Here is a 22014-nt window from a genome sequence, read left to right on the forward strand (position 1 = left end):
GTGCCTCTCCTCCTTCACAGTAAACAATTTCTTCCTAATACCTACGAATACACTTCCACACCGGGCTACGGAAAACTAAAAACCTATCGCCACAGGCTTTCCACGATTTGGGCACCGTTCAGGCTCGCGGGTGTTCTGCACGAGTTCAGAGTGGTTGCAGCAAGCGGCGGAGGCTGTCGGCGGCGGGAGCTTCTCGGCTCCYGCGGGCGGGGACTAAGGGTCAGCAGGACCAGGGGCCAGCCGGCTGCCACACCGCCCTCCCCCGGCAACCGCCGCCGCTCCGCGCCTCGCTCAGCCGGTGGCAGGCGGGGCCGGTCCGGGCGGCGGCCGGTGGCGTCACAGCGGGGCCCGGCGGGGTCCGCCCCGGCCGGCGCGCGGATCACGTGAGCGGCGGCGGCGTCAGCTGATCTCGGCGCGGCGGCGGCGGCGATGGACTTTCTGCTGGGGAACCCCTTCAGCTCCCCCGTGGGACAGCGCATCGGTGAGAGCCGCGCCCGCGCCCCCCGACTCTCCCCGCGCCCCGCTCCCCCTCACGGCCCCGCGCCCCTGGGGGCGCCCGCCGGACCCTTCCTCGGGAAAGCGGTGGCCCCCGCCTCCGCGGCGGGACCAACAGCGCGCTGACCAATCAGAAAATAGTTCCGCTCTGACTGACGGGTGCTGCTGGCCAATAGCGAACACGCAACCCGAGGCGGCTYCGTCGGGGACCCGCCAGCCAATCGGGGCGCGAGGGGGTCTCGAGGGGGCGAGGTGAAGTTTGCTCACTTAAAGGGGCCGCAGGTCGGTGGTCTGCGCCACGCCCCCCGGCACAGCCGAGCTCCGTGATTGGCTCGGGGCCATTCCCGCCCGCGCCTCTTCCGCGCGGGGGGCTCCGCGGGAGCTGCTGATTGGCTGGGCTCCAGCCAGGGCATCCTGTCGCGTGCAGGTGGGARCGGTGCTCGTGACCTGCAGTGACACGAGGGGTGGCCGTGGAACAGTGAAGGCTGCAGGGACAKCGGGACACCGGGGCTGTGGGGACAGCACCTTCAGGCTGGGCTGGCCCTGGGGCACACAGCTTGCCCAGTCCGACCGATGTACCCCACCCGAAGGACTCRCATCCTGGGCAGCTGGGGATGGTTGCGCACCCTGAGCCTCCTCGCACTGAGCTGTGGGACAAGTGGCACCTGGCAGGGCCTTGCCCTGGCTTCTGCAGCACAAATTCGCCTACAGCGCTGAGCACCGGCTCCAGCAATGCACAGCACCCTGTGAGCTGGCAGCCCCACGGGCCCGTGGTGTCCTACAGTCCCTGTGCTTAGGGCAGCTTGGGCAACATGGGAGAAGGMTGTAGTCTGAGAAAGTGGAGCAGAGATGCTGCAGTGAGAGAGAACAAGACTGCCAACAGCCACCCTGGTGTCAAAACAGGGATGCAGTTCTTAAAATGCTTACAATGAAGACTGTTGCTATGTTGTATTGCCTAAAGGCCTTCAAGTTGTACTTGAAAGTTTATGCCCATTTAAACTGTCCACGTGTAAGTTTATGCACTTTTTCACTCTTGCTGTTTGCCACTTGTCACATCTTTTCTATGAACATCAAGGTTCCACATTCAGTTTTTTTKATGTTCTTGCATGGGTGAATAAGTGGCTGTGTCTGGGGTGGAAAGGGAGCAAGCAGCTGCTTTAAGTAATGCTTTTATTATAATCATTTTGAAAGCTACCCTAACACTGTCCCAAAGTGTGTCAGGGCACTACAGTATGCCACTCTGGTATTGGGACAGATAGGTGAGACACATTACAGCCAGGTGGGGAAAGGATCATCAGAAAATGATTAATTTTCTGTTATCAAAATCCTTCAGATAATCTTCAACATACCCCCAGAAGAACATCACATGTTTAATCACATGTTCCTTTCCCAAATGAATGCTCTTTGTTCTCTTAGTGAGGGTATCAGATAGGTCCTTGTGTTTGGGTAGAGGCAATCTGAAGTTTGCCTCACAGTACTTCTGGTCAGTATAGTAACCAGATTGTAAGTGGGTTCCCTCTAGGCTTTGCTTCARTTAAATAAGGGATTCCCAAACAACAAACCAACAACAAAGAAGAGGGGAAGAAAAGGTATTTCAAAGGTGTTCTCAGAGAAGAATTGAAATGCTTTAGTAGCAAAGATGTGATAGGGAGGTTTTAGTGGCTGGGGTTGATTTGGGTTATGGGAGCCCAAAGGTGTGGAGGAATTACAGCGTATGAGAAAGGAACTCAGTGTGGAGGAATTTGAAAGGGCTGGAGACTGAAAATATTAATATTTTCTCCTTTTGAACATTGTCTATCAACATCCTGGGGACATGGATAAATGCTATCTTCCCTGCTTAATTTGGGACGCRGACACGATTTCCCCAAACTTGTTTGGTAGGTCCGTGGCAGCTGTGTGTCCAGCCCATGAGCCTGATCACCCAGCCTGCACAGTGCTGCTGCTCTGGGATGTCTGCAGAAAGATAATGCTGTGTCCTTGTAAATTATTTGGGCAAAGTCATGTATGCTTGATATAGCTTATGAAGACTAAAATAGCTTTAGATGAAGGCTAAGTAAAAAAAAAATCCTCCGTGGCACACTGCAGCAGCGTTCTCAAATTCCTTCATTAATGTTAATCTAGTAAGACCCGTTTGTTTTGCTGACTAGGAATGCAATGCTGAGATAATCTCTGATCTGTCACAGAATGAGTCAGTTGCAGAGGAGTCGGTTTTCTAGTTTCTTAATCAGAGTTCTGAGATTTAGTCACAAAAGATGCCTCTGTTCTGGTTTTGCACTGTGATGTCTCTTCCCAAGTAAGAGGAATACAGACTTGTTTGGGTTTTTTGGTATTTGTTGTGTGATGGGGTTTTTGAACACTGGTGGGAAAAATTCCAATGAGTTATAAAGCACTGAGGTTCAGATTCCGTCTCAAAAGGGAAATCCACTGCAACCTCCATCTAGGAGCTAAGAGGAGCTTTTTCCCATTTTCAAAATGGAAAATCTAATTTCAAGGAACTGAATTCTCTGAGTGAGAGAATGGAGACAAAACCACCAATGTTTTCTCTTCAYCCTGAAGTCTAAAATAACTAGTAATTATAGCAATACCAGAAGGGATAGAGGCAGGTTATTTCAGTGAGTGAGAGCAGGCAAGGGAGAGAAGCAACAGTGTCGCACAGAGATGACACAGATTTTTTATGGTTGAGGGTTATTTTAAGCATGAGGACCAGGAAGAGTTGAGACTGTAAAGAGGGAGCAAGTAAGAAAGGCTCCTTGGTGTGGAAGAGGGGCAGATACAAGACAACATGCMAGAAAAATCCCCACAACCTGTTAGATCCCACCTTGCAGGTACTCCTGAACCTCTCTCTTGGCTCTGTGGRTCCCTGCAAGATTGTGCTTCTTGAAAAGGCATTGCTTTGTCTTCTGTGCCTGCTCTGTCTGGAGGAAAAGCGGCAAAGGTAGCAGTTGAAGAGTCACTTGATCTCTGAGAATTTGAGCTAATTCACAGGGAAGGAGCAGGAATTCAGAGACACTAATACCCACAGCACTATGTCAGCACAGTCTGTGTCCATCACCATCCTGGAATTAGGTTTGGAGCCGTATCTCTGGTCTCTCTAGAAAGTATATTGTCCTCACAGGCTTTGGGGGATGGATACAGCTAAATGGTGAAGTCCTGACAGAGCTGTTGCTGAAGTTCCCTCAAGGGTAGTAAAAGCATGAGGTTTGTACAGGTTGCTGATTTGGGCCTGGGAGTTTGCAAACTGAAGGAGGTTGGGAGAAAGGACTCTTGCACTGCTTTCTGCTGAACCTGAGTTGTCTCATGCAATGAAATGCTGGTGCCCTGAAACTCCTGTTGAAATGTTGAGAAGGTGCTTGATGCTTTGCTGAGGAACTTAGAGCCAGCAAGAAGCACTGCAGGGAGCACTGTTTGAGGGCTTCACTTGAAGGAGGGGCAGAGCATGGGCAAAGGGTTTCTGAACAATGTCTGGCTGGTTATGAGCAGGAGCCTGCACAGTGTCTTCTGTCCTTGGTTCCTGTACTTTCCTGTTGCACTACTGACTGCAGTGCTGATGTGCTGCTGCAGGGATAGCTGAGTGAGATCCCCAGCCCCACACTGAGGTCTCCCCTGCCACCAGGGCAGAGACAATAAACCTGAAAAGAAGCAAAGTTGTGAAATGTGCTCATAGCACAAAGCAACATACAGTTCCTTTGTGCCAGTTATGCCAAGCTCGGAGTTCTTCATTATCTCATGGCTCCAAATAACTTTTATCACCTACTTGCAGTCATGAGGAGTGCATCAAAAGCTATGCAGGAAAAGAGCCAATGCTCTGGCTCAACCTGTACCACAGTYCTCAGTGGTTCTGGGTCCTTCTGAGCAATTTGTGAGGCAGCAGACTGGAATCAGACAAACCCCCATGCTGTGACAGCCGGGGAGCCGGACTGGCTGCCAAAATGATGTGGCTTTGGAGCAACCCCATGAAGGGCCTCCTGTACATTCAGCAGCCAGTTGGTTTGGGGCTTGGAGTGGGATAGCATTTGCAGGCTCACGATAACCTCTGCCAGGGGAATTCTCTGCTGCAGGTCAGGCTCAGCTTTGACATGCAGAAGTAGATGAATATGATGAGTCCCACCAGGCACAATGCTGGGCGTGTGGCAATGTCCTGCCTCCTCTGCTCACTCTTTTTAGGGACTTGTCGCTGTCCCCAGCCATCCTGGGCTCAGATTTCATGCGGAGCAGACAGCTCATGTGCTAATTACAGCTCATGAAATGGGGCCAGGCACCCTGATCCTTCATGTGACTAATGAATTAGACTTTGTTTCCTTCCCTTCTGCAGGCTTTACAAAAGGGTAAAGTTTGGTATTTTGGAAAAAAACTCCATATCTTACTAGGCTTGGACAGTCCCTTATAGCYTGGAAGAGAGCAAGGAGGATTAGAAGGGCATTAGCTCCAGCTCTCCCAATGCCAGGCCCTAATTTGTACTGGGTAAATTCAAGTACTTTGTCCTTGGAATGGCCTCAGGGTCACATTCCTGTTTTCCATATGCTTAATACTGCTCTTCCAGYTTTGCATTTTACGAGCCTGTTGAGTTTATGTCAGTTTATGCTGCTCTCCTGCAGCTCTTCCTTGATGAGTGTGTGAACTGGGGTGACAGTAGCAGGATGACCACCGTGTTGTGGGGTAACAGCAAGGCAGGGTGTGTCACTCCTGAGGAAGCCCAGTTTTCCCCTAAGTGGCCGGCCTGGTGAAAGAGCACGCATGGTTTATTTGCATTCCTCTCTGAAAAGCAAACCTCCTGCTTGACCTTGGCAGGATTGGTGCATTTGGAGGGAAAGGAGTGGTGGGGAGCAGGTTACAGAGTGCCACCAAACATTGGGAAGCAAGGGAGAGGTGTYTGCAGATTCAATTCGTGTTTGTGTGCAATGCAAAGGAAGGTTGGGGAGATTAGAACAGCAAGTATTGATGGTTAAACGCAGGTTTTATTTTGTCCTTGGTTTCTTCTGTAGCTCAGGGCTTCCAAGCAGGCTCAGCCCTGTTCCTGAGTTGTGKTTTTTTCCTTCCATGTGCAGTGAGAAAAGTGGATGTAGACTTCCCTTTCAGCAGAGCAACAATCCCTGTGTAATGGATTTGTGTGATTCATTGCCAGTGGCAGCAAACAGTGCAGGGAAACTTCTGGCTTGTTCAAACTATGATGTGTCATGAGCAGAGGATCCCAGAGGAGAGTGCAAGTGAGGGGTGGCTTTGTGACCATGTAAGCCAAATCCATCAGACTGACCTAAGCTCCAGCCTGCTGGCAATGCTGGTGTCCCAGGGCAGTAAGAAACCTGTTACTCTGATATTGTACTGAGATCCCAAAGGAGCCCCAATGGAAAGCATTTTCCCCCACTGACWGGTACATGCCCTGATGCACCAGACATGCCCATTGCCCTGGATGTATTCTCCACCACAACACCCAGTGCAATGCCTTCTCCTATGCCTCGCTGAGGAAGCTTGGATCTGCCAGAGATCAGGATTCCTSTGTAAAGTTAATATACAAAGTGACAAAAGTTTACCTGAATCAAGGAGCCTTAAGGTTATTTCRGTAGTAGCCAGACCTTCAGAAAGGTGGAATAGCATCAAGAACATTCTGCCACTCTCTTTCCTTTGTCTGCCCTCTTCCATCTGGCTGTGGCCACAATGTCATCAGCATAATCACTGTGTAATCAATACATTGTGTAGCCAACAGAAAAGGTGGTGGCTGGATTGTGATAAGATGCAGATAGCTTCACACTGAGGTGTGCAGTCTGTGGGAGGGACACGTGTATAAGAGGCCGCAATGTACAGTGGTGTGAATAGCTCTATGATTGACCCTTAACAGGATATGATGGATGTGCTTACCCAGGCAGGAGTTAAAAAGTCTTCCTGTGGGATGGCCTTATCCCATTACTGTGTGAATGGGCATTTAATTTCATTCCCACACAGGGATCATTAGCTGCTGGGTCAAAAGTAGAAAAAGGCAGCTCTGCCGAGGAAAGACCTCTCAAAAGGGGTAGAGAACCCACAGCAGCAAGGGACAGCCCCAGATTTTGCAGTGACAGCAGTTTTGAAAAGGCAGGCACTTCTGTAAGTACTTTGCTGGTACTGAGCTCTCCCAAATAGCATTGGTMAGTGCTAAACTGGTCTGGCCAGTTTTAATTCTCTTGCCCTAGTGCTAAATCAAGTGTTTCGATGAGAGAGCTGGAAAGGATGGTTCTTGTCCTCTGCTTGCCATTTGCTGCATCTCTGCTTCTCTGTGGTCTTGAGAATGCCTGGGTCCTGCTGGCCCGCTGGCAGTTCTGTTTCCCCCAGCTACTGGTGGTGTCCCTGAAGGCATCAGTCAGTGGTGTGGCTAGGACTGAGACAGGGATGATTACAGGGTGGAGACATTGGTGCTCTCAGTAATAGCTGCTTATTTCCCAAATCTCAGCCTTGAATAAATAACATCAAGGCTGACTGAGGAATTCCTAATTAAAGCAGACACAATCAAAGCTTAAACAATATTGCTTTGACTTCAGCCTGCAGTTTGCTTATGCCCACACTCCCTAGAGGCCAGAAGTTCAGGAGAGAGGTGTAAATGTTAAACAAGAGAAAGCCCTTCTTTGGTTGTCTATGTTTGCTTGTTTGTTTTTATAAATCTGGTATACAAAAAAAAAAAAAAAAAAAAAAAAAAAAAAAAAAAAAAAAAAAAAAAAAAAAAAAAAGGGGAGGGGATGATTATTTTGTTTCCTTATGTGGTACAAACCAAGAATTGGTGCTGTTGGCATTAGATCCATGTCAGGGGGAGTGGCCCAAACTCACAGCTTCTGGCCTTGCAGTAACAAAGCAAATAAGCCCCCTTTTCCCCAGCTGTGGAGCTGAAGTCATGGTGAGGCCCTTCCCTTTGTGTGCGACACACCAGAGATCACACAGAGTGTATTTGTGTGTCTGGGACATGGGCGAAGTTGGGTACCCACCATCCCAGCCATGTGCTCTGCTGTGGTGACACCTAGTGGGGAGCACTTGGTGACCCGGAATTGGCAGATGGATTTGCCTCCTTGCATGTTGTACTGGCAGCCAGGGATGAACAGCCTGGGAGCTGGGGTCTTGTAAGAGCAAACATCAACCCATGAGAGTGCCAGGGCTTCTCTTAACCCTGTCTTGGTTTCTTTTTTCCAGAGAGAGCTACTGATGGATCTCTGCGGAGTGAGGACTGGGCTCTCAACATGGAGATCTGTGACATCATTAATGAGACTGAAGAAGGGTAAGGGAGCTGGCAAGGGTCCATGTTCTGTGGCAGGTCCCTGTACTCCTATAACACTTCATCCCTAGGCTGCAGTGCTAGCATGCATTGGCTGAGGTAATGAGCTAGGCTTCCCAGCAATCCCTGAGACAAGACTCTGCTAGGAGACCTGGAGAAATAGCAAAGCTGTCAGAGCATTTATTAGGTGCTTTTCTATTATCTTGGTGAGCACTAGGAGCCATTCAAACAGGCCTTCAGGGTCCCCAGACAACCCTCTGTTCAAGCCAGGCTGCTTCCCATCTCCAAAAGGCATATTTGCATTTCTTCTACTTTGATTTATTCCCCGTTCCTACCCTTCTCTTTCTCTCCTCCGGGAATGTAAAAAATCTAAAGGCTGGTGGCTGAGGAGAGGGGAAAATCTCAGGCCGCTGCTCAGTCTTTTCACTGTGCCAGTCTTTCGTGGGTTTGSTTCTCAGGTATTTTCATGTACAATCACTCAAACACACACAAAGTGGGTGGGGGAGCACTTGTCTCCCTCTCCCTGCAGAGAGATATTCATAAATCTGCCAGACTTGTTAACTCTGGATCTGGGGATTTGCCAGTGAATTCAAGGGAGAATGCTCCTTCTCACAGTGGAGATGTCAAGAGCAGCATGTAAAAAAGGAGGTGCTACATGGAATGAAACATGCAGGTTTCACTCCTGCTGTCCTACCCTACAGTGATGCTAACAGAGGATTAGCAAACCCAGTTTTCAGCTTCATAGGTGTATGGAAACAAAGTCACACATCTCTACCTAAAGATCTGTCACCCCTCCTTTTCTGCTAGCCCCACAGTGCAAACACATCTGTCTCTGTCTGCAGTTCTCAGTCCTGAACTGCGGCCATTTGTTTCAGGTCTGGGCACCTGATAACATAGTTGGACAGGCTCTCCCATTGTCCTGCTAATGCCCATCCATTGACACCATGCTGCCCCACAGGCCAATACACTCCTCATTGCCTCAGTGTCTCCACCTCACTTTTCTCYTCCAGCATTGCTGCTCTTCCAGCTCAGCTTCCTGTGCTCTGCTAGAACAAGTTGATCTATTTATGCCCTCTTAAGACCACAATGGTCTGACCTCATGGTGTTTCTCCCCTCTGAGAATGGTTAATGAGGCCCTGCTATGCTGTTGCTCCCTTAGCCACCTGCAATATAGGCAAGATTTTGCTACTGAAACTCTCCTGCAGCTTTTGAGCCTCCTTCTCTCCAGCAAAATGTTAAACAGCTCCTCTYTGAGCAACACAGGAGCTGCCACAGCTCGCTCTCTCCTTCCTGTCTCCAACCCATGCCAAGCTTTTCTGTGATCTCTTCCTCTTCAGTCTCTCTGCCAAGGGATTTTGCTCTACCCCAAGTGGTGTGTTTCTAGCATAGTTTTTACTCTGTTGTGTCCTGAACACCTTGAGCTGTTGCAGATGTCAGCACAAAGGCCTCCAACTTCAGTAACAGCACTCAGGGACATGATTTAGTGATGGACTTCACAGTGTTGTTAGGTTTATGGTTGGACTCGATGACCTTAAAGGATTTTTTCCAACCTAAATTATGATTAGCCAACCCCACTTCTCTTGCAGAACCGCAGGTAGAAGCTGCTTTACCAGTCACTGCTTCAAGCCATCCTGAAAACATGGTGAGGAGGGACACCCATGGAGTATGAGGCATCCAGAACCAGTGTCTGTTTTGCCTTGCCTCAACCTTCTGATGATCTTTCTTGATCTTATTTCTCCTTCAGGCCAAAAGATGCCTTCCGAGCCATTAAGAAGAGAATTGTAGGGAATAAGAACTTCCATGAAGTTATGCTGGCTTTGACGGTGAGTGGTCAGGGCCCTCTCTCTGTTCTGTGATACCCTGCTGTAAAGCTGGTGCTGAACACAAGTTTTGGCACTCATGCTGAACAGACACAYGCACCTAAAGCCAACAAGGCTAACACATGTGGGCAGAGAAGRCTACAGCTAATGCTTCATTGCCTTTGAAGGTCCTGGAGACCTGCGTCAAGAACTGCGGCCATCGCTTCCACGTCCTTGTGTCCAGCCAGGACTTTGTAGAAGGTGTCCTGGTGAGAACAATCCTGCCAAAGAACAATCCACCTGCCATAGTGCATGACAAGGTGCTGACCCTCATCCAGGTGAGCCAAGAAGTGTGAGCATCTGCACCAGTCCAGAGAGTGTGTGTCTTGAGGTGTTGTGCTGAAGGCTGTTGTACAAGGTGATGGGCTGTACTGTCTCCTTCTCCCTAGTCCTGGGCAGATGCCTTCCGCAGCTCTCCGGACTTGACTGGCGTTGTTGCTGTCTATGAAGACCTGAGACGGAAGGGCCTGGAGTTCCCCATGACTGATCTGGACATGCTGTCACCCATCCACACACCACAGAGGGTATGGGAGTATTGCTGAAGAGAATAATGTTGGGCAGCTGCCATTCTGGAGCAAGAGGGGATTTCAGGAACTCTGTCTTGCGTTTAGAGAGTTTTTGGGGGTGAGAAGCTCCAGKACAGCCAAGAGCTGTTGAAAGCAGATGGGGAGTTGCCATCAATATTTGTCCTCTAGTTGCACTGCCCTGTCAAGTGTGAGTGTCTAACATCTCTCTGTCACTTTATCCACTTCTGTCTGTAGACTGTGTATAGCTCCAACTCTCAATCTGGACAGAACTCACCTGCAGTCAACTCCCCTCAGCAGATGGAGTCCATCCTCCACCCTGTCACTCTGTCCACTGGGAAAGGTACATCCAGCTATGGGCCCATCACCCCCACACCAGAGCAGGTGAGTTGGACGCAAATCCCAGGATGTTGCTAACTTTTTGTCAGCCTCGATGTTTGAGGCTATTTAACAAACACTGTTCCTGGTCCTGCCCCAGCCTCTTTCTTCAAGGAGCTGTTCCTCTAAAGCATAGTCCTTTGAGAGCTCCCCAGAGCTCCAATGTGCTCAGTGATGAACTGGGATACCACAACCATGGAGTAATTATGTTTTCCTAAGAAAGACAAGGCTGCTTGCAGGTAGAGGGAAGTTGTTCTGGCTATAGGGTAGTGGGGAACTGAGACATGATGCCTCCTTATCATCTTTATCTTGCCGCACTGCTTATTTTTTATCAACCCTGCCTGGCTATGTGGTTTCCAAAGGCTAGAGCTTCCTCACTTGTTTTCTTATTCTCTTTTCTCTTTTCTCACCCTGACTTCATATTACACCGTGTTCAGCACCAGACCCCCAGYTGTCGGTGTTTTGCATTCCCTTGCAGAACAAAGGGTAGAAGCTATTCTAAAGGCCTCATTAGCAGCTTTGTACATCAGAGGAATAAAGCTCTAACTGCACTCTTAGCTGTCACTCTCCTGTTGAATGGGAATTAATTGTTCCCCCCTGTTAGACCACTTTGGAAATGAAACTATTTAAATGGCTACCACATGAGAGCTGTTAGTTGAGGAGATTTGAATCATAACAGCAGCTTGAGCTGATATGAAAAATCAAGGCTAGGCTAGTGGCCAAAGATCCCAGGTGAGTGCCTGGCATCTGTTACCAGCAAATGAACTTGATGGTAAGTAATGGAGGGGTTGCCTGCTGGGAGCTCCTGAGAGCTAAACTGAGTGGTGAAAAATGAACACCCCGGTGTTCCCTCGAGCTCTGTGAACATGCATGCACACGTGGTGCCATTCCCTGTCATTCAGAGCTACTTCMGCCATGTCCCCAGCCTTCCCTGGTGGAGCTGTCACTTCACTTTGCTTTTGCAGGTCRGCAAGCTGTGCAGTGAGCTGGAAGTGGTGAATGGGAACACAAAAGTTATGTCGGAGATGTTGACAGAGCTGGTGCCAGCTCAGGCTGAGCCTTCTGACCTGGAGCTGCTGCAAGTAAGAAGCGCTGGGCAGGGTGGAGGGCTGGCACATGCTGCACAATTTAGCAATGRCTCCATAGATTGAGGCATGGTATGTGCCAGGTGTGGGGAACAACWGGGCAGTTTAGTGTGGGCCTTATCAGGGACTGAAGGAGTCAGGAAGACACAGGGAAGATGGAGTTTTAATGGCAGATGGAAATTGCCCTGGTGATGCTGGAATCATCTAACACGGGAACTTGTATTCCCCAACGGCCTTTCTTTCTGGGTGATGTGTTACACAAAAAGCATATAATTACTCCATGTAAAGCTCAGACTCAATTTACTTCTCACACCAATATTTGTTGCCCATCAACAGTTCCTGATAGATCCCAGTAGCCTCTGGGGTCTGTCTGTTCCAGTCAGACTTCCAAATTTGTGCTCAGCTGTAGAGTGACCTTTGTGGTAACTTCCCCTGCTTTGAACAGGAGCTGAATCGGACATGCAGAGCCATGCAGCAGCGTGTCCTGGAGCTGATTCCCYGTGTCCTCCATGAGCAACTCACTGAGGAGCTGCTCCTCATCAACGACAACCTCAATAATGTGTTTCTGCGCTATGAAAGGTGCCTCTCTTCTCTGTTCTGCAGCAAGAATTTACTGCTCCTGAAGGCTGCCCCTCACACCCTTTTGTTCTGCCCATGAGTATAATACTCAAGACTTATCAGTATCATCCAACTATGAGAATAAAGCCTATTCTCACTTTTTACTGTCTAATCCTTGAACCTTCAAAACTGCTATGAAAGTTTCTGATGGGATATAAAGATGTCCCTGTGGCATAGCCCAGAAGAAGAAGAAAACTGCATGGAAAGAGCTGGTTTTCTCGCTCTGGGGCAGATGGGGTTTCTGGGGACAGAAATTGCCCTGGTGGGATCAGCACCCCTTTATTTTACTTTCTATTTCAACAAACACATCTCTTAGCTGGGATGAAGTCTGGGGGAGTTCAAGGCCCATCTCTGTATGGAGTGCTGTGTTTAAACCATTTTGGTTAGGAGTAACTGTGGAGTTACCACCTCTCAGGAGTCATCAACTCTGTGGGGCTTGTTATGGTGTCTTGAGGGCAAATTGGACTCTGAGCCATGGTTTCGCTTTACTAATGGATAGGAAAGTGCAGACTGTACCAAGTCTTATAAGAAATCTCTTGGGCTGTGGGTGAGTAAGCCCACACTACTGAAATGCATCCTGTCATCTTTCTTGCAGGTTTGAGCGACTGCGGACAGGACAGCCTGTTAAGGTAACTTGGAGCAATTGCCCCTCTGTGTGGCTTGGTTTGCATCCTGCAGGTTCAGCAGTGCCCTGCTGACTGGGAGAGAGGTTCAGTCAGCCCCACTTAGAAATGGTGGGCTTTGCTGTGCCAGCCAAACTGCACCATACACCTGGTACACTCCAGCTCCCACTGGAAACCTCTCCCACCCTGCCCAAAGAACAAGAGCAGAGCAGCAGCAGTTATGATTTTCCCATATTGAATGCTGAGAGCACCAATTCCCATATGAGCCTTCTCTGAGCACTGCCCTGTCCTTAAACCAGCATGTACCCATTTACTGACACCCAGCAGAGCTGGGAGGCTGGCTACCCAGACATACCCTGCCCTGGGACACTATTTCCAGCCAGTTTTCTGATCACTGTCCCTCTTCTCCCTCTCCACAGCTGATATCTTTCAATGGGTGCCAAAGGGCATTACTCTATAGTATCAATTAGCTAGGATTGTAGGGTCAGGGTATCTAAGCTTCAGAAACTCTCCACCATCTTCTTTCTTCTTCCTCCAAAGGCACCAAATGAGGCAGAGAACAGCTTGACTGACCTGGGACCCAGTGCTCCTTCTGCATTGAAACAGCCTGAAGTCACCAGCAACCTTTCCTCTCAGCTGGCTGGAATGAGTATGTTGCCATGTTGTTTTCCCCTCAGTCTTTCTTCTGTGCTTTGAAAATCCTTTCCTGCCCTTGAATCACCTCCCAGAATTATTTAGTAAGATCCATAGAGAAACCTGGAGAAATGTCATGTGTTTTCAACTAATAAACTCATGAAGAAACTCATGTATGCCCCAAGACACTGAAGCATATGTCTTGGCAACCTCACCTCGCACTGTGCAGGAGGTGGCCATGGCTTAAGAAGGACCTCAGCATTAGTCTGTGGCTAAGGACCTGGCCTTCCAGCAGGACCAAGGATAAAGTTGCTCCCTGAGGTCTGGGAGAAGCAGAGCAGCTGAAGCTATGCTACAAAGGCAGCCATGGACATCTCAGGCTCATGATCCAGGATTTGGCAGGTTGTTTACTCAAAAAGCCTGAGGGATCCTGCGTTTCTTCAAGACATACCAAGAGCCTACACAGCACTGCCTGGATGCTGTTGCAGAAAATTGGCAAGACTTTCTACAGACAAACCAGTTGAGATGTTTTTCAAGTCCAGTTTTTTTCAAATGATGCCTGAGTCATGAAAATCTACTCATTTGTCTCAGAGGTGCTTGCCCAGAAGCACAGGTTATTCTTTTCCACAGGTTAAGGAACAGTTCCCTCCAGATTTTTGTAAGATGGTCAGGAACATCTAGCCTTCAGCATCAGTAAATTGATGCTGCTGCTTCTGTCTGAAACAGAGCCAAAAATATCTACTGCATAGGCAAAGAAACTGCTTCTGTTACTTCACCCACGACACTGCACACACATATTGATTGTGCTGCAGCTGAGGAGCAGGATGGAYGAGTAAGCCTAGAGCACTTTAGCCTGTTTTGATGATAATTTTCCATCCAGCACTCTCCAAGCCCACAGCCCTCCATGTCCTGTTCTGTGCTGCCTGCTCACCCTGCTCTCTCTCCCACAGACCTGGGCTCGAGCAGTGTAAGTGCGGGGCTGCACTCCCTTGACACTTCTGGCAAGCTGGAAGAGGACTTTGACATGTTTGCTCTGACCCGTGGCAGCTCGCTGGCTGAGCAGCGCAGAGGGTGAGTGGAGCAGCCCACTCTGTCCTATCCTGGCTTCTTGCAAAGGACGAAGGATCAGGGCAAATGGGGCCATGACCCCAGCCAGCAGCAGTTCCTGGGAGACRGTAGGATGCAACAGAAATGCACTCTTCAGATACACAGTGTTTGTAGGATGAGCTCTGTATTCCCAGGCTGCTTTCTTGCTGTCGTCATCTCTTCAAAGAGTCTTCCTGGGTATGGGGAGAAGGAATTGGTCCCTGCATTGTGGTACTGTGTGTTCTGGGGATGGAGCTGTGGAAGCAGGACTTGTCTCAGTTTTCTTGTCTGTCTCTGAACTCATGTTCCCTGACTGGGGTGATGTTAAATTTGGGAATTGCTGAGTGCTGATTCCACGTAACAGAGTATTGAGCTGCAGAAAGTTCAGTCAGCTGTAGTTTGCAAGARGGCACTGTTCTGTGCCTCAGTTTCCCTGTTGGCAAGTGGGACTGATGTTTCTTCCTCCCTCCATGGTGTGTTTGAGACCTCCTGGTGTAAAGCACTAAAAGCTGGGTCTCCACAATACTGACTAAACTAAGAGGTCTTCTCCACTGCAGACTGGATTCCTGAATCCTTGTTCTGGAGGAGGTGACAAGAGCTGTGCTGACCAGATACCCTGGGTTTGACAGACTGGTTGATCTCACGCTGCTTTGCCTATCAGAGCCATTCCCTGCTCTCCATTGGGTACCAAGCAGTAGAGCCCACAGRCATATCACTGCCTCCAGCCCTCCAAGACCTGTGCTCCTGCACTCCTGCAGCCACTGGAGTGCCTTGTTCTGGCAGCAGCTGGGCAGTGGCAAGTTAAGGTCTCTTAGGTTAAGGTCTCTTAAGGATGTCTCCCTCCGTTCCTCTGCCTCAGACTGTTTCTGGTAAACGTGGTGGGGAAACCCGTGGCCTACATGTGACTTCATATGTTCTGTCCCTGGGTTTCCCCACAGTTTTTACTGTGGGTTGTGCTGCCTGAGGACAGAGGCTGTCGAGCACAAAAACAGTTGTACCAACAGCACCCCATCTGGGACTGAAACCTGAGCCACTGGAATGTGCTTAGTTCTGGAGGCTGGGGGAGATCTGGACAGAGGTGGAATTGTATCCTCTCTGCTGTGGCACAGTCTTTAACAGGCTGAGGCTTATGATCTCTGCACAAATAGCAAGAYATCTTCTATTTATTCCTCACTGCCCTTCATCTGCCTGCGCTTGCACTCCTGCCAGGTAACCTCTAGTGGCTCAGGCTTCACATTTCACTCACTAGCCTCTGCTCTCAGTATCTCTCTCCACTTGAACAGACCCACTGCCCTACAGCTCCTGAACAGGACATGCTGGCAGAGCCTCTGGGGTTTGTTCCTGACCCCTGTTCTTCATGTGCGTCTCGGGGAGGCAGTGCTTGAGGCACTTCAAGCCTTTTCTGCCATTCTTCCTCATCTGTGGCATGATAGCAGCGCTGTACTTCATCCTGGATGCTATTGTCCACAGTGGCCCCTTCACTGATGAGCACTTCTTTGAGAAGTTTGAGCAGCGGTGGCCCAAGCCCCTGACCCTCAACAAAAACAGCTCCAATTGACGGTCTGCTGGATCTGTGGAATGGGGCCTGGGAGCAGCTGGAGAGGATACTTGTGCAGAGTTTTTGTGAAAGGCTTCATTCTCTTAGCATGGACAATTTTCCCTGCTCAGCATGGAACAAATGGTGATGTGTGGCATTGTCATGTGTGGTGGCAGCCTAGAGGGGACACAGGATTGGTATGACAGAAATTATGGATGAGACATGTCTGTGTGTGGAAAGAGGCTGCTGTAATGGTGCATTTGGAGACCTGGAAGCAACACTAGGTTCTTCTGATCATCCAGTCTCACCTATAGGCCAGTGAGTCTCTGCCACCATCACTTCTTGAGTGGTATCAGTTAAAGAAATGGTCTTGAGCTGTGTTTGTGTTTCTGTCTGTGAAGGCAGGTAAGTATGCCAGAGCTTTTTGTTCAGATCCTTTCTAAAATACCTGCAATATTTTAGTTAGTCTGTGTTAGTTTTCTCTCTTTCCACCCCAAGGAAGGTAAGTGTCATGGTTAATGCACCTAGCTCTCTAAGTCTGTGTCTTAGTTTTCACATCAGTCCATGTCCTCCTTCTGTCACTGTGCTGGGGCTGTCCTGTTGTATCCCACAGTGATGTTGCAGTGAGTAGATTAGTCTGCTCTGTGGTTGGCTACACCTTTAATATGGGCTTTTTATACCTTTCTAAAARCTCTTGGGAGCAGAATGACAAGAAATGAAAAGCTGTGCAGTCAGAAGAACTGAATTATATGTTTAGGAGTTCCTGCTCTTCACTCTCAGGCGTCTCATCAGCCTGTGTGTTGTCTCACTCCACGCTTCCAGGGTAAAGTACGAAGACCCCCAAGCCACCAAAGGCCTCGCTGGTGCCCTGGATGCCCGGCAGCAGAACACGGGAGCGGTAAGTGGCCACAGTGTTTAGTGCATCACCAGGAATGGGAATATCCTGGCTCACCAGGGCAGTAAATGTGCTGTCACTTTGGAAAAAGTCAAGTGATGATAACTCCCAGTCTCCATCAACCTGCATTTCCTACCTGAGCTATATACCCTGTTCTTTAAACACCTGAGGTGAGGAGCTGTGGAAAGTCTGGGGCTGCCTCAGGCAGTTACAGAATGTCCTCCCTAAAAGTACAGGGGAATTTCCACCTGGAAATGTGTTYTTTTATTCCTCTTCAGCAAATTACCAAGTCCAGTTGTCTTCTCTGTGCAATCAGAGAAGTAGGCCACCAGTATTTGTGAATTCTTTCCCCCACCCTAAACCCACTGCCTCCCCTCTCCCTCACACTGCAATACAGATTCTCTCTCACCAGGGTGAGTCTGGTGCCTCTAATGACGGAGCCCAGCTGACAAAGTGGATGATGCGTCAAGGAATGGTGAGATCTGAGGTTGTGGAGCACCAACAGGGAGGAAGGAGGCTGGGGCTGCTGAAACACAAGTGTCAGTGGCACAGCATATGAGGATGAAGAGCAGACATCAGCAGATACTGCTAACTGAAACAGCAAACCTGGGCTGGGCCAGTAGTGGAGCCCAGGTTTGGAAAGGAAGCAGGCAGTATGTCAGTCCTTCCTCAAGTAAGCATTTGGGTAGAAAAAAATCCTAGGAGCTCTGAGGCCAAGACAGCACKTGCCACTCTGAGCTAGAAGATGGCYTGTTTTGGGGTGGGTGTCTGAGGCAGAGGCACTAGTTGGTGGCATCACAAGGGTGGCTGCTGCCATTCATTCTCTTTGCAGTCTCTCCTTAGCATGAGGTGCCTCATTTGAAGGAAAACACATTCTGACTTTCACCCTGTTGAAGGCCTCCTTCTGTAGCTAGTGATTAAGCTTTCAGGYAGCTGAATTTGGTCTTTTGGCAGCAGGAATTCCTGCAATTACATTCCCTCAGGCACACAGAGAGAAGGAGCTTTGACAGCTTCTGGGTCTGAAGCTTGTTAGCCTGTCTTCATGTAATGGGCAGTGCCTGGACTGATATCTGCTCTAGGAAGTTTCCCCACATGCTGTACAGTTGGCTTGAATGCACTTCTACCCCAAAGAGATCCTCTCTGGGTAGGCAAAGCCAGTTTGCTTCGAAACTTCCCTAATCTCACACATCCTCTTCCATCCTCATTTCTCCATCTGTGGTAACTAMCTACACTTGCTCCCTGGTTTGGGGAAATCTGCCTATCTTTGGTATGAGGGTATTGCTCTTTTTCTTGGTCTCGGTGTTTTCCTGAGGGCAAGGGAACTATATATATTAGAATACTAATAAATAARTTCCCACAAATACTGTCTCACGCTTCTGCTTGGGGAGCCTCTAGCAAGGGCTGCTTCTCGCTCAGCTTTATTCAGGAACTCATGACTGGGAAAAAATATATGGGATTTTGAATCAGACTTTGTTTCAAGGTTATCTCTGTCCACTTGGAATATGTCTCTCTGCTGTTTAAATTGACCAAGGTCACGTAACTTGTTCTGAGCTAGCCTCATTCCTACTGGAAGTAAAATTTACTTTAATTGCAGATGACTTTTTCATTGATGGGTCAGTTTCAGTAGTTTGGTGTGATGTCAAATCCTGCTGTGCTCCCATATCCTATCAGGGAATCACTTCTTGGCGGGTGTCTTTCCATCTTATTGTGATGCCAGACGTGGCACTTCTGATATCTTCAGCATCGCAGACTTCGACATCAGACTGTCACTGGTTTGTAGAAGGGAGGAGGTGTAGAGAAATGCACATCTCTTCTTCTTTGGCTGCCTAACACAAGCAGCCATCTTCCACCTAGTGGGTCCTCACCAAAAAGCAAAGTCTGGTCCAGTCTTAATACCCCAAAGGCAGCCACCAAACCACAGGTGCTTTGAGTGGCATGTATCCTGGAAACTGGGTGTCTGGGCATGGATGGGGCAGAGGAAGCAGGTGAACAATGGCACTGGTAGCTGGGAGAGCTTTGTTGTGTCATTGGCTGGATTTGGATGGGCTTGAGCTGACTGAATAGTGGAATGAAACGGTGACCTTCTGGGCTGGGCTTCCTTTTTGCATAGTGGATTTACTAGAACATCCTCTATTTTCTTGGCCTCATCACCCTTTTTTTTGTCGCAGGTACCTGTTCCTCAAGCCAATTTCATGGAAGACATAGAAAAGTGGCTCTCCACTGATGTGGTAAGTGAGGGGCTGCTTTCCTGGTGCCAGCAATCCTGCTGGAGCTGTCTGCAAGGCTGCACTTCTGGCACTGTGTAACAGGGCTGGCATTGCTGAATGTGTGGCACAGGCTGCTCGGAGGGACCAGGGAAGGAAAAGCCAAGGACACAGACTTTGGGATCCCACAACAGTATAATTAGCCTTCCAGGAGGCATAGCTAATGAACTGAGGCTCAGGGCCCCTCTAACATGTCTGTACTGTGCAACTGGGGGGAGTACTATCCTGTCTCTCTATGTGCAAAGAATCACATCGGTGAGATGCCTGTACCTACCTTCCTTCTAACCCTTCTCCTTCTTCTCTAGGGAGAACCAGAGGATGCAAAAGGTGTCACTAGTGAAGGTAAGATGTGCCAGCCAACCCTTTTCTTTAACCTTGGCTCTTCCACAAACCTCCCACTTTGCTAATGCTCTGCTCTTCTCTTGCCCTCAGAGTTTGACAAATTTCTAGAAGAACGAGCGAAAGTTGCAGACAGCCTCCCCACTTTGTCCAGCTCCTCAGCAGGGATGTCTGTCGCCCCTCCTGCTGCCAGCCATCATCAGAAGCAAGCAAAGGAAGATGATGCTATGTTTGCCTTGTGAATGCTATGGACTGGTGTGCTGTGGAGCAAGAGGCTGTGTGTGCTGTATTGCTTGCCTCCAGTCACGGGCCAGCAGAGGAAGGACTCTGTCCCCTTCCTGCATTCTCTTCCTGTTTTACCTTTGAGTTGTTTTTATTTTTAAGCTGCTTTCAGACTTCAGATAATCTTTGTTGCATTTAGGGATATCATACAATAGACTTGTGAAGGGGGGTTTCAAAGCTGCTAGAGAATGTGGGAGTTCAATGGGCTTTTCTTTTTTTGGTACAGCGTGGGCAAAGCAGGAGAAGCTCCCAAAGAAGCTCCCCCATCCTAGTCTCCAGTGAGATAGTCAGAGAATCTTGCCCAAGAAACAGGAGAGGTTGCAGTCTGCTGCTGAAATCATTCCTGCCTGCCTCTTTCCTCACCCTCCACTAGAATATGTCTCCAGCCCTCTGCCTGCCAATGATGTCAACCTGGAAAGCACAGGGATATGAAGCATTACTGGTGGCCAAGGAGGAACACTAGTGGTAGAGGGACCCTGTTGCTCTAATCTCTTGCACAAGTGCTTGTGCTATGCAACACCTTCCCACAACCCCTTTTCTTCCTCTTCCTTGCCTCCCTTTCCTCATCAGTTTATGCAGAATCCTACCCACAGCCCAGATGTTTCCATTGCATGACAGTCAGTCGTCCAAGCCCTTGGCAGCACACGGCACTGCAAGTGGTACCCCAGGCTGAAGGGGCTGTCTCCTATGGGGTAGGATATGCCTTCAGCAAACTATTTGCAGTTAATTTAATTCTCCATTATCATACTTTTCTCCCAATGTGATCCTACCTCACTCACTTCCACTGATGCCTTCCACCACATCATGCCGTGGTGTGGGGAGTCCGAGCCAGGCCAATGCTGCAGACTCCCTCACGGTGGCTGTGTGTGCCAGGATCACAGACCTGTATCCCTCAAAAGCAGGAGGCCCTTCCATTGGCACTGTTACACCAGTGGGAATGGCTGTTGTTGCAGAAGCTTGTTCAGCTGGTGAGCACAGAGGGGAAGCRAGACATCAGTCATCTCATGCCAGCAAAGCAGCCTTGCAGCAGCCAGGAGCTCCTCTGCATGCTGGGAGAAAAACCTTTCAGAGCAATCCGCGCAGTCTGCCCAGTTGTACATGAAAGCCAGGGAGGAGGGTGCCAAGCTCAGGGCTCCTGCTCGTGGAATTTCTTGTTGAGGGTGGGAGAGTTGTCTTTTTTTTTACTGCACATTAAAGGAGCAAAGACTTGAGCCTCCCTTGAAGATATGGTATGTCCTATCAGTGCTGGTATGGGGACAGGAGAACGCTGTGGAGAGAAGAGGCATAAAACCACGCAGCCATGTTTGCTCTCCATTAAAAGGCAAGGGTGCTGGTGCTGAGAGGAGAACAGCATGTGGGCTGAGGGAGCTGGGAGACAAGGCAGGTGCTCCCTGCTTTTTATTGCAGTCTCATGGGGRGATGACTACAGCCTGTCTCAAAATAGCAAGAGGACAAGCTACCTTCTCTCCTTTCCCTCTGTGCCTTGTGACCAGATCTGAAAACACACCTTGCAGCCCGTAAGTCACTTATAAAGACATGGAAGAAATCCAGTTGCTACTAAAGGGCCCTCTGGTATCCACAGGACATCCTCAGTTGTCCCTACACCAACAATCCAGTGTCCAGCTGAGTGGGAGCTGTGGGAAGGACTCTTAAAAGGAGGTTGAAKGGATTTGAAAATGTCATCTGAAGAAAGGCAAAAGGGCCAAATGGCTGAGCTTCCCCTGCTGGAGCACATGCAGGAGAGGAAGCAAGAGCAGGGGTATGATGGAGCTCAGGCTGGTGGGTTCTGTAACTGTGGGGCCAGAAGGGTCTCCAGAGCAGCAAGGCACAAGCCCTGTGCCYCGCCTTGGGCTGCCTGGCTCAGCTGGGAAGGAAGGGCTGCTGGTGCCCAGTCAGTGTTTGTGCATGGTACCAGCCTGTTTTAACACTGGTTCATGCCTCAGCTGGCACTTGAAATTCTCAATATCTCCAGCTTCCTCAGAGCACTGCCCACAGCTTCCCTGAAAAGAGAAATCAAGAAACCCCTGAATGTACATCCTGAGCATGGGAAGTTAAAACTCCTCCTTACCTCCGGGATGCCCTGAGCCCAGCTCAGGATAAAGACCTCACCCTCCCCTCGTTTTTAACTCCCTGGACAGCCAGCTCAGCACTTGGCAAAGCCAAGA

General features: G+C 49.3%; 1 protein-coding gene across 3 annotated transcripts; it reads left to right on the plus strand.

Moving 5' to 3' along the window:
• The first annotated feature begins 352 nt into the window (after nt 1-352).
• On the plus strand, nt 353-21060 carry TOM1 (target of myb1 membrane trafficking protein). Of its 3 annotated transcripts, none has more exons than XM_057387228.1 (16): nt 353-481; nt 7645-7729; nt 9471-9549; nt 9714-9863; nt 9975-10109; nt 10347-10493; nt 11453-11569; nt 12018-12151; nt 12786-12819; nt 13354-13462; nt 14397-14517; nt 16892-16967; nt 17362-17439; nt 19133-19192; nt 19534-19570; nt 19661-21060. In XM_057387228.1, exons 1-16 carry the CDS (start codon nt 430-432, stop codon nt 19807-19809), a joined length of 1563 nt encoding a protein of 520 aa, XP_057243211.1. In that variant the 5' UTR covers nt 353-429; the 3' UTR covers nt 19810-21060. The 3 variants fall into 3 exon arrangements, with proteins under 3 accessions (XP_057243211.1, XP_057243218.1, XP_057243225.1); XM_057387235.1 differs by having other exon boundaries at nt 354-481; nt 17377-17439; XM_057387242.1 differs by lacking the exon at nt 17362-17439 and having other exon boundaries at nt 354-481.
• Nucleotides 21061-22014: the final 954 nt, after the last annotated feature.

The sequence above is a fragment of the Malurus melanocephalus genome, unplaced genomic scaffold (assembly GCF_030028575.1).
Source record: "Malurus melanocephalus ecotype Western Australia unplaced genomic scaffold, MMel_1.1 scaffold_17, whole genome shotgun sequence".
Lineage (NCBI taxonomy): Eukaryota > Metazoa > Chordata > Aves > Passeriformes > Maluridae > Malurus > Malurus melanocephalus.